Here is an 11,885-nt window from a genome sequence, read left to right on the forward strand (position 1 = left end):
GTATAACAGGCGTAGCTGAATCACAGATGAACATTTTCCAAAAATTAATTAGCTTCACACACTGTGTCACCAGTAATGAGAATATGACTTCACAGTTGGGTGAAAGAAATCAGTAATTGTTTTGTTTAATCAGACCCCAGTTTAAACAGACAACCAATTCTTCTTAATATCCAGAACTAATTTTTGCAGTGAAAGCAGGAAGACAGAAAGACTGACTCATGTTCACGTTTGATGCAAATTGAAATTAGCAAAAATTGGGCTGCCTTGGGATTCACCATGCTACTCCAATTTGTATGCTGTATTTATGTTGATAAACTAAATATAGGAAAAACAAATTAATCTGAATAAACTAGTAAGCAACTAAGTTTTTATGCTGCAAATCTGCAGTCTAGATTTCTTAGTAACATATAATAAGCAGTTTTAACTACATTGTCACATTTCTCCAAAATAATCCTTCTCTCCAAAGTGATACTTAGCTTTACGTAACTGCACATGGATAGCCAATAAAATCTTTCTGGATATATGGAGAGGGTTTCTGTCCTCTCAGGACAAACTATTCCGTACTACCTTTTCAGATGCAAAGCACTTGATCTAAAGAAGTTTATATGTGTGAGTCAGTCATATTGACTTCCAAGGAAAGGATGAGTCAGCAATATCCAGAATTTGAGGATACAATAAGGACTGTAGAAGTATTAAACAAAAGCTATTAAAAACGCTTCAGCTTTACAACTAAGCACACAGAGCATCAACTCCATCTACTGATCTCAAAACACACAGAGGTCATTCCTTCTCTCTTTGGAGCTCTGATGTAATGACTCACTGGCTGTAGTTATGTTTAAATACTTAAGACAAAGGAAAAAGGGGCCGATTACACAGCAGGAAACAAATAAAGCGAGAAAAAAACAAAGAAATAAATAAAAACAAAAGCCATCCCCCAAGGGGACCTGAGAAATACAGGCTAAAGCCAGCAGCATGCAGAGGAGAAGGATGTGCAAAATGAGAAGAGTGTTTTGGAGAAGTACGTTGGTTTTGTAGATCCTCTGTGTGATGTATGTATTACTCCTGTCTTGATTATTCAGATTTATGAATAAAACCTCAGTTTCTGACGATTCCTGTCTGATTCTGACTGTTTTAGGTCGAAAAAGAACTGTCTGAAAAACAGGAAGCTACGCAATCCCTTTGATGTGCAAACCCATGCAGGCAATAAAAGCCCCCAACGCTGTCCAGGATGTCAGCATTTTATGGCCTTCTGTAAAGAAACTTAGGAAACTAGGTTCATCCAAAACAGAAAGATCAAATACACAGAACAGGGGAGCTCTGACAGCTAATCCCCTCTCAGGAGAGAGGCAGCAGACTTTCAGAAGAATCAGACCAAATTAGAAATCACTGGGGCTGTCTGCCAGGATTATTGTCAGCTGAATGGTAAAGCTTTAGGCAAGGAACACATTTTCTAAATTCATAATCCTTTCCTCTTGTACTTTGTTCATATGACATAATAACAGCACACATTACAAGTACTGGTTGTTCTGGACAGAAATGCAGACTGAGTGGTTACAGTAGACAGATCAGGTTAAAACAGAGAGTGGGAGATTCAGCTCTTGACAGCTCCTTGCAGATAACAAAGAAGAACAAAAGGCATCAAATAATTATTAGGAGTTAAATGGGGATGGTCACACATGAATTTGGACAGCTATCTATATAATGGATAAAATGCTGAACTTGAATGCCTCCATCGGCCCACCTTTTGTGCATTTTTAAGGCATCGTGTTTTCTATGCACCTGCAGGTTCTCAGACTGGATGCTTAGCATACCTTAAATACATATTTCAGTTGCTTTTGCTGTGCTACTGCAGAAACTTCCAGCCAAACAGAGAAGGAGGTAATAGCACAGGGGAGAAAACAAAGAATACTCTGGAAAAAGAAAACAAAACAAGCAAACAAACTGATATGCCCTATAGGTAAAAAGTCAGTACTGGTGATGTTTTGCACATACTCAAATTGTGCAGTGTTCCCAACCTCAATAGCCAAATGAATATTCCACTGAATACACACAGTCGGATCCTGCCACTGCTGTTTGCCGTTTACAAAGTTCTAATCTAGAAGTTCTTTATTGCAACAATAATAAACAAGTTTTTTAAAAGAAGAAATAAAAAACAACAACAAATCAACCAACCAAAAAAAGTCTCCAACACTTGTTTCAGGTGTTAGAGACTGGCACTGCCTGAGGGCTAGAAAACCTTTTGTTTTTCCTTTTCCATAGGTGACTGACTGCATATTGCAAATCCTTGTAGATTAAGATGATTTTCTATCATGATAGAAGTGAAAAGCTTAGAAGAACAAAGCTGCATGTGAGAACATCAGCAGTTTTCCAGGTACCGCTGTGCTAACTGGAATGGTTTTCATTTTTAGCGGATTGCATGAAGATGCACCATTGAACTGAAGCCCAGTATGCCTGAGGTGCACTTGCAAGGATAAATTTAGCCAACAAATGCCTCCAAAATATATGTGTGTTTGTATCATTACAAGCTAGCAGCTTGGAATTCATTACCATTTTCTGGATGAGACATGCTCTAAGTACCTCTAAGTAAGATCTTTTTTATGCTGCCTTTAGTGTAAAACCTATTTATAGCTTTACAGTTGTAAAGCCAGCTTAGGTCAATATATATGTGTTACAGAATAAATACATCTTCTCACAGAATCACACAGTCACAGAATCACAGAATGGCCAGGGTTGGAAGGGACCTCAAGGATCATGAATCTCTAACCCCCTTGCCACAAGCAGGGCCACCAACCTCCCCATTTAATACTAGCCATCCTAGGAGAAGGATTCTGACCCTGAATGTCTTTTCCATGTGAGCCATGAGAGTGGAAGGAAGGGATGTCCTGAGCTCCTGCTGGGACTCTGCAGTCTCAGTTCTTAGGGATATATCCGGGCCGGAAAACCAGAAGCCTCTGCGCTTGCCTTTGTGCCAGCAGAATCCTATCAGCGAGGTCACAGTGAGTCATTCCAATCGCAAACTGCTTCTGAATAAAATAACTTCAATTTAAGCAGAAATTATTTAAAATTCATGTATTCCTTCTTCCTCTTTCTGAGAGCAGACTCCATTTAAAACAGGTGTTATCTCTATTTCAAATCAGACAAAAAAAAAACAAAAATATCTAGAAGAATCCTATCCTCTACTTCTTCCTAATGCAGAGCCTGCTCTACATCCTCCTCTCCATGCCCACAGTCAAAATTTATGATAGAATTATGTGGGCTAACCAGGAAAAAAACACAAAACCTCCATTATGCTGAACTTTAAAAACAAGCTAAGAAAAAAAAAAAATAACTGAAAGGATAACAGGCTAAATAGAATATCCTTAATTTGTTTTGCTGAAGGAGAAAGCACAACACTGCTTTTTAAGATGTTCAGAGTTAGGGTTCGGAATTAACAGTGATCATGAAAGATTCCCTCTTTTAGATAATTATCACCTGAGAAAGGTGTCTCCATGCCAGTTAACACTCAAGCTCATCTCTTCAAACTGTATTTTTTCTTTTTTTCTTTCCTTTAGAGAAAGAGAGATTATTACACATGGATTATCAAATTAAAAATAAATATACCTTGAAGATCCAACACTGCGATATACACCAGATTATAAATTATCATACATTCTCTTCAAATTCTTAGATTGTTCCTTATTAATAAACATCCTTACTGTGTTTTCAGGCAGTTTTTTCCAGCTGTTTATTTATACTTTATTATCCATTTAAATTCCTATAGCCTTGTTTGTGAAAACAAATGAAATATAGATGTATTTATAAAAACATACCAAAGAGCATTTATGTAAATAAATGTCCCTGCAATGATAGTAAAATAAATATTTGTGTTTGAAGACAATTGACTATTTTTCTACAGGAATTTAATTTCTATGGGAATTAAAACATGTTTTTGAGAAAAGTCAACTTTTTATGGATAAAAACACAACAACAGTATTGGGACAGGCAGCCAAAACTATGATATATTTAGAATAGAGCAAAAAGAACAAATCCAGCATCCAACATACACAGTTTCCTAACATTTAGACCATATTTCTACATAAAAATTATCAGATTATAGATAACATCTATAGCAGCATCTCTCAAAAGAGTAGCCCAGATGAAAAATCAAGTATCTCACCGTATATACACAGTTTGGCTACTTGGTTTTAAAACTCAGTTTTTTAAAGCAAAGTTGCACTTGTGGACCTTGCACACCATACATACATCCTTGTTGGTCAAATAAATATGGCTTTAGGAAGTGAGAGAGTATTTCTCTTACTCAATGAAGTTCTTTTCTGCAACTACATTGTACTGTGGAAAGGAACTGCAATTTAAATGTAGGTTTACTAATTAAATAATTATCCTGACAGAACTGAAGTAGACTCCTCTTCTTCCTATCAGTTCCTCACCTTCTCAGTCTCTCCCAGGAAACAGTAAGAAGGGAAAGGTAGGTTCAGTTTGCAGATCATTAACAATGTTCCAGTAAAGGTATGAACTCCTCCATATAGGATTTTAGTCTAATGAGAATAGTCTAGCTTTTCTTGGATTGAGGACACGTGGGATGCCAAGAGTATCTGAGACTCTTTAAGCAGCTTCCTATCTCTGGCTGCATTTTTCCTGCCTCTGCACTGCACCCCTGCATTTTGCCACTACCACTTGTGCAAATTGAGCAGGATCAAAGAAACTGAGCTGGCCGAAAAAAATCAGGGAGAAGAGGGGTACTGGGAAAGGTTATTTTCCTGGAGGATTAATTTTGGAGTTCACCTTCCAGCTGCACAAACAGCACTAGCTGACAGCAGAGAAGGGCCAGGGACTGTGAGAGTGAGCAGGAGGTGGGCAGAGGCAGCTGAAACAGCCAGGGCTGCTGCAGGGAAACCCTCCTACCACTTGAGAATCTCCTGCAGTAGTCCACTGAATTGGATAGGACAATACTTGCATGATTTTCAGCCTGTGATAGATAACCTGCCCAGTGATTGCTTACTGGCAGAAGGGTGCTCCGTTAGCTCTTCCCCAGGTTTCCTAGACTCCTGCAGGAGACATGGCAGTAAAACTTTCTGATAGAAGGAACATTCTGATCACAAACTGGTAGCATACACACCCATTCAGAAAGGGCTATTATTTACAGTCATTCTATTAAAAAGACCTTACTTTAAAAATGACACAGGTACATCAAAACACTACTGGTAAAAATAGAGCCATGTAACATTAATAACATTCAGTTGCCAAATGTCACTAACATTTCTATTTCCTTGACCACCTGCTAGTCCAGACACCCCTGCCAAAAAAAAAAAAAAAGAAAAAAAAAAAGAAAAAAGAGCTGTAACATCTGTGCATACAACTTAAGTATTCCTAAAGTTACAGTACATGTGACTTCTATGACGTCACCACATCAACATTTTTTTTGTTAGGAAGATCTACATATTTACTTGTCCCAGGCTGGAACAACCAGCCATTTCGTTCCTGAGAGGTTTGTATAAATTCAGAAAAAATCAGTGAATTTTTAACTAGAACAACAGATACATGCTCAATATGACGTATTTGTATCAGTAGCCTGATAATACTGAATTGATATTATCTCAAACGCTCATAATTTCCTATTTTGTTTAGAAAGGATCATTAGCTCTTAAATGTAACAGCATCTGATTATTCTGCCTTGGGCCAGTGGTTTATCTGTCACAGAAATTATCATTTTAATTATTTTAGTGTTTGTACTATCCTAACATAGTACAACCCAAATAGACAACATGATGTATGGTGGAAAGGTGTGAGAGAATGAACTAAGAGAAACTCTGAAGAGCTGCAATCATAAAAATAAGCAGTCCTAGTAATACCAGGAAGTTACAGCTAGTCCATATATTTCAGATCACTCTTCAATCAGTATAACACACCAGTTTTCCTTCAGCAAATGTATTTATTGACGTAACTTTTTATAACCATGTACAGCATCTATGCATCTCCCATTGGAAGAATATCCAGCGATAGAGCTAATGTTAGTGTAACACACAGCTTCACCTAGCAATTCTCATTACATTTCTAACGACAAACAGTGGTGTACTCCATAGATGGTCATAAATGGCCAAAGCACCCAGATGATCAAAAGAATAGAAATGTAAGACTCTGATAAAAAAATAAAGAATGATTCTGGATTCCTTCGCTTTAAATTTTGTTCAATGCTGTGTTCTGTAAGCGCTATGAATTTGATTCCACATACCAACAACTGATCTTGGCCTTTGATATTCTCCAAAACTGCTGCCTGTCAAAATGAAAATCTGAAGGGCTTTTTGCTGCTGACTCAGGAATCAAACTAAAGATAACTCCGAATTTTTCTCTCCGTTTAATAGGCGAAGGTCAAGACAAACTATCTAGTCCCTTTCCACTCCCCCTGATTGAATAAAAATCCCTCCAAACTTTAAAGTCTTGTTCTCTCCATTCAGCCACTGAATTCCAATTGAAGTTAGCAGTTACCAGGGTCTTTTGTAAACAGTTGATTGTCTCAAAAGAAATAAAAACTCCAAATTGTCTACTTGCAATTATGGTAATAAAGAACTTGTAGTCACAAACATCTCGTGTCAGTGATGAATGTGTGAGATGAATGTTTCCAAAGACCACCAATTACCTCCTTCCAGCCATTCAGTTCAATGAGAGTTCATCTGAGGTTGTACATTAAATTCAAAGGAAAACAAGTAGTATCAGTGGTCTCAACAATTTACCAAACTCCATCTAGAACATTTGCATTTAAAGTGTAACCACAGTTTGGACATTTTTAATTAGTTCATTTTTAGACCACACAGAGAGAATTATTTATGTAAACTAAGCCACCATATCTAATAGTAACATAACAACATTCTGTAAATATTTAAGAAAGTAAAACTCCAAGAAAGTAGAGAGCAATTGATCATAAAATGATTAGCACTGCTCTACTAAGAGAAACAAAATTCCAATCAAAAGGAAAAACAAAAACAAAGCACACATACAGCTTAAACTTAATATACTACTGCACAAGAGTTTAACTTTAGTACTGCTCACTCAGCTACACAACACACAGAATCTAGATTAATATACAAAAATGTTTTATTTCACAGTGAGGTACATAAAGCTTCTAACTTTAGTAGGCTAAGGCTAAGAAAAGATTGCCTGTTATGATAAAGAGTTTCACATTTCTGACATATCCATACCAATTACTGTGAAGAAAGGCACCAATATTATTTATTCATTGACAGTTTGCTTCTGCATCCACTCCTTGAGGAATGAACATGGATTATCTGAGCGTCAGTGACCTACTGACCATCATGGACCCAGAGAACTAAAACACATTTGTGTGTGCAAGTACCCAACAGCATTTATTTAATAAAAAAAAAAATCAAAAAATCGCTCGTTTGTAAACATATTACAAAATTCTGTTAGTTTTTTCCTAGTGGTGTCAGCAATATATTCCTGTAAAACTAACCAGCTGTATTACTGTTTCCCGTTTACAAACAAATAAGAAAGCATGCTTGCGCACATTAAATTGTCTCACATTTGAGTTAAAAGGCACAACATCCAAACCATCCAGCATGATACGGGCATTCCCAGCCCTCCGACTGACCTCCGGGCTGTATGGTTCGAGAGTAACAACACAGAAGAAAGACATTTAGTACAAATTGCTTATTAAGAAAGGCTTGCGCCTTGAAATGTCAGTTCAGACCATCCTTGTGCAGGGATGGGATGCTGTCAACTGCAGTCTGGGAAAACCACCTGTAAAATGTGACTCTTAAATGTATGTTGGCATACATTTGGCAGAAGAATTGGTAGTTCCCTCACACCAAGGCACGGTTAAGGTCACAGATGAGTTGTTTTAATGGGTTAGTGATGGTTTGCAAGGAAACAGACCTCGAAGGTGAGCAAACAAGCCCTCCACTGCCAATAGTCCCCTGCTTGGGCTATGAGCCAGGTGGTGGGTGAAGGCAGCGGCAACACCGCAGCTCTCCCGCTTGCAGGCCGTGACCTTAGGGAGATGCACCGCTCCCTCACCGACCAATGGTCGCCTCATCCGCTGCAGCTCCAGGCAGGCCAGATGGGAGGCAGGCCTTCAGGCACAGGGCAGCCGGGAGCTGTAATACAGCAGCTCAGTCGGCGAAGCGCTGCAGCAGGTGGTCATCAGCATGCCGGGTGCTGCCACTGTCTACAAAGCGCTCGCAGGGGAACTCTATGAGGTCGGCCTCGCTGAGTGCACAAGCAGCACCACGGGGTGGACGGTGGGACTGGAAGCCCGAGAAGTCGGCGGACACACCGGTGCCCATGGAGCGGAGCGGCCGGCGGGTGGAGTAGAGCTGCCGTACATGAACGGGAGCCGCCTTCCGCCTCCGCCGCCCCAGCACCTTCTTCCGAAGCAGGCGGGAGGCCCAGGCGGCCAGCGCAGCAAAGAGCAGCAGCGCGTTGACCGCCAGCAGCACCAGCGTGAGGAGCTGCTGGTCGGGGCCGCGGGGCCCGCCCGCCGCCGCCGCACCGCCCTCGGGCAGGGTGACCAGCCCCGCACAGTGGTCCCGCGGCGCCACTGGGCACACGCGGCCGCCGAGCACACCCTCGACGCACACAAGGTAGGGGGTGTCCGGGCGCAGCTCTCGCAGCGTGGCGGCTGGCTCGCCGCGCTCCGGCAGATAGACGAAGCGCTGGAACTTGACGGCCGCGCCGAAGCGGTCGAAGAGCAGGCGGAAGCGCGCGGGGCCCAGCAGGCGGGGGCTGCGGTGAGGCCGCACTGCCCAGCGCACCGTCACCGAGCTGGAGCCCACCGCCTCCACCGACAGGTTGCAGAGGAACAGCTTGTTGAAGTCGCACGGGTCAGACACCAGCGGTGGCACGCCGGAGGATGGCACAGAGCGGGGCTTGCCACCGCGCCGTGGCCAGGCCACGCTGGGTGGTACCGGCCCCCAGGCCTTGGGGCGAGCAGGCGGCGGCGTGGGGCTGGGAGCCTCCGCCGCGCCCTGTGATGCCGCCGTCTCGTCTTCAGGCGCCTGCAGCAGGCGGGCAGTGGAGGCAGACGGAGGAGGCGCGCCCGGGGGCCCACGAGCCAACCCCGCGGCCCTGCTGCTATTGGCACCCAGCCCCTCAGCGGCCGGCGGTGGGGATGCGGAGAGAGAGGCGCCGTCGAGGCAGGCGCTGCCGTCGGGTGGCGGCGGCAGCTGGCTGTCCTGCAGGTAGTCGAGGTACTTGCCAGCCAAGGCAGGCGGCAGGTGGCACTGCACGAAGACGGTGAGCAGGCGGCCCTGCGAGTGCCAGGCCCCCAGCCAGTGCTTGAGGCCGCGGAGGCGGCAGTCGCAGCTCCAGGCGTTCCCTTCCAGCTCCAGGCGGTAGAGAGCCGGGCTGGAGGTGAAGACCTCACCGGGGAGCGTGGCCAGTGCGTTGTCTCGCAGGCTGAGCTCCCGCAGGTGGCCGAGACGACCAAAAGTGGTGGCGTGCAAGGCAGTCAGCGCATTGCGGCTCAGATCCAGCACCTCCAGGCTGCTGAGCGGCTCCAGAAGCGTGGCAGGAATATGGCTCAGCTGGTTACCCTCGAGGCGCAGCTCTTTCAGCGAGCCCAGCCCCGTGAAGGTGTCTGGTGCCAGGTGAGCCAGCCGGTTGCCACTGAGTGAGAGCTTGGCCAAGGCGGACAGGTGCCGAAAAAGCCCCCCTGCCAGCTGCTGCAGGCTGTTGCTGGCCAGCAGCAGGGTGTGCAGGGAATGCAGCGGGCCAAAGAGTTCCGGGTGGCGAAGGGAGCTCTGCTGGTTCCCAGAGAGGTTAAGGAAGCGCAGTCTGGCCAGGCCGGTGAACGCCCCACGGCTCAGCCAGCGGATCCGGTTGGACTCCAGATGCAGGTAGAGCAAATTGGGCAGCCCCGAGAAGGTGGAGTCGCCCAGCGAGCCCAGCTCGTTGCCGTCCAGGCGCAGCTTGACCAGGCTGCTGAGGCCAGAGAAGGAGGCGGCACTGAGGCGGCCAATCTCGTTGGCATTCACGTAGAGGATGCGCAGCTTGGCCAGAGCACTGAGCGTGCCGGGGGCCAGTGTAGGCAGCAGGTTGTTGCCCAGGTAGAGCTCCTCCAGCCGGCCCAAGCGCTCAAAGGCCTTGGGATGCAGCGAGCGGATCCGGTTGTACTGCAGGTCCAGGCGCTGGAGCCCGGCCAAGCGGTGGAAGTCAAAGGCAGAGATGTTTGCGATGAAGTTGCCTCCCAGGCTGTAGGTGAGCACATCCTGGGGCTCGGCGGCCTTGGGCACGGAGCGCAGGCCCCGGTTGGTGCACAGGAGGTGCTGGTGCTGCTGGCAGTCGCACGGCTCGGGGCAGATGGGCTCGGCCGCGGGCAGCAGCAGGAGGAAGAGCGCGACGGAGCCCCAAGGCACCATCAGGCGGAGCCGGCACCGCGCCCCCATCCCGGGACGAGCCGAGGGCTGCTTCCCCCGGCGGCTTTGTGTCCCTCCGGCATCCCACCGCTCCCCGGCGGCTGCTAATCGGCCCCTCCTCTGCTCCGCTCCGGACCGGGCTCCGCGCTGGGCGGGCGGGCGCCGCGGCCGGTGCGAGTCGCGGTGCTCGACACCATGGGCTCCCGTCACCGGAGCCGGCCCGGGCGGGGAGCGGCGGGAGGGCGGCGGGTGCCGGGCTCTGCCCGGGGCCGGTGCCGCAGAACAGAGCCGAGCGGCCGCCCGCTGCTCCGCCGGCTCTACCGGGGGCGGAGGGGGCGGGCGGAGCGCGGGGATGGGGCGGGCGGGGCGGGGGGAGCCGGAGAAAGACGAGCTCAGAAAGTGACCGAGAAAAACTCAGCGGAAATTCGTACTTCCCACACTGTGCCCTGGGGGAGCGGAGGATCGGATGGAGCGGGGGAGATGGAGCGCGGCAGGGAGGGAAGGGAAGGGGGCGGGAGCCCGCGGCCCGTCCTGGCTCGGCCCGGCCCCGGCAGCAAGCTGGGGCCAAAGTGGGAAAGTGGGAATTGGAACCGGCTGCGGCCGCCTAACGCCACATGGGCTGCAGACAGAGCAGCGCATCGGGAGGGGGAAGGGAAGAGGAGCACGCGAGCCACCCCCACCGCCCTCTCCCTTTTGCAGGTCGCGTTTAGGAACCTGCCAAAAGCAATAGTTACGGTTTGCCCCAGATTAAGGGCTAGGTTTTGTTTCAGCAGATGGGCAGTCGGAAGAATAAGCCACCCGTTGCACCTCAAGGAATGAGTTTTCCTTCATCCTCTGCACCAGCCTGCTCGGGAGGTTCCCGGCACAGCAGCCAATGAAGGTGTAGCTCAGCATCTTCAGCTCCATGAGGCTCTTTGGATGCTCTGTTGAAATAAACTCAGTTTTTCAAAAATCTCTCTCAACAGTATCGAAACTCCAAGTGAAAGGAAAGTGTCAGAAAACATGCTGAAAAGCAAGGAGGCTATGTACCCGTCCATTCACTGCCTTGCTTTTCTTTCCTGTTGGCATGGGTTTTGTTTCCTAAGATACTGCCAGCGGGGTAAATGAGTGTGTATGGGCAGGAGGAAGTGAGTATGTATGCAAGCTGTTTAAAGCTGTCACATACAACAAGAGAAGGGAGATAATGCCCAAAATACCATGTTGGAAATCCCATAAATACTTTGGAAACTATGAACTTGTGCCCAACTGTATACATTTGAATACACTTACGGATCGTGCCTGTTCTCACACCAGAAACAAGGCTTCATATAGTGTTGGCTGTGTTTGTAGTGGCAGTATCAATGTGAGCAGATAGTGTGGTACAGGACTTTGTGTTGAGGCCTTGTTGCCCATGATTATGGAGAGGAACTACTTGGAGCTAACTCTGACTTAGTTCTTCCGTCTTGTGGTTGGAGGATAAAAAAGCATGCTCCAAATCTGCTCCAAGGATGAAGCAAAGTATTCTATGTGGAGACTGTC

General features: G+C 46.6%; 1 protein-coding gene across 1 annotated transcript; it reads right to left on the reverse strand.

Annotated features, from left to right (window-relative positions):
* Window positions 1–7,809: 7,809 nt before the first annotated feature.
* On the reverse strand, window positions 7,810–10,685 carry TRIL (TLR4 interactor with leucine rich repeats). The gene has a single exon (XM_052695232.1). It carries the CDS (start codon window positions 10,395–10,397, stop codon window positions 8,124–8,126), a length of 2,274 nt encoding a protein of 757 aa, XP_052551192.1. The 5' UTR covers window positions 10,398–10,685; the 3' UTR covers window positions 7,810–8,123.
* Between the last annotated feature and the right edge of the window lie 1,200 nt (window positions 10,686–11,885).

The sequence above is a fragment of the Tympanuchus pallidicinctus genome, unplaced genomic scaffold, assembly GCF_026119805.1.
Source record: "Tympanuchus pallidicinctus isolate F22 unplaced genomic scaffold, pur_lepc_1.0 scaffold3, whole genome shotgun sequence".
Lineage (NCBI taxonomy): Eukaryota > Metazoa > Chordata > Aves > Galliformes > Phasianidae > Tympanuchus > Tympanuchus pallidicinctus.

Excerpts from the sequence above, each read along its gene's own strand:
- TRIL (XM_052695232.1), bottom strand. The coding sequence starts at position 10,397 with ATGGGGGCGCGGTGCCGGCTCCGCCTGATGGTGCCTTGGGGCTCCGTC.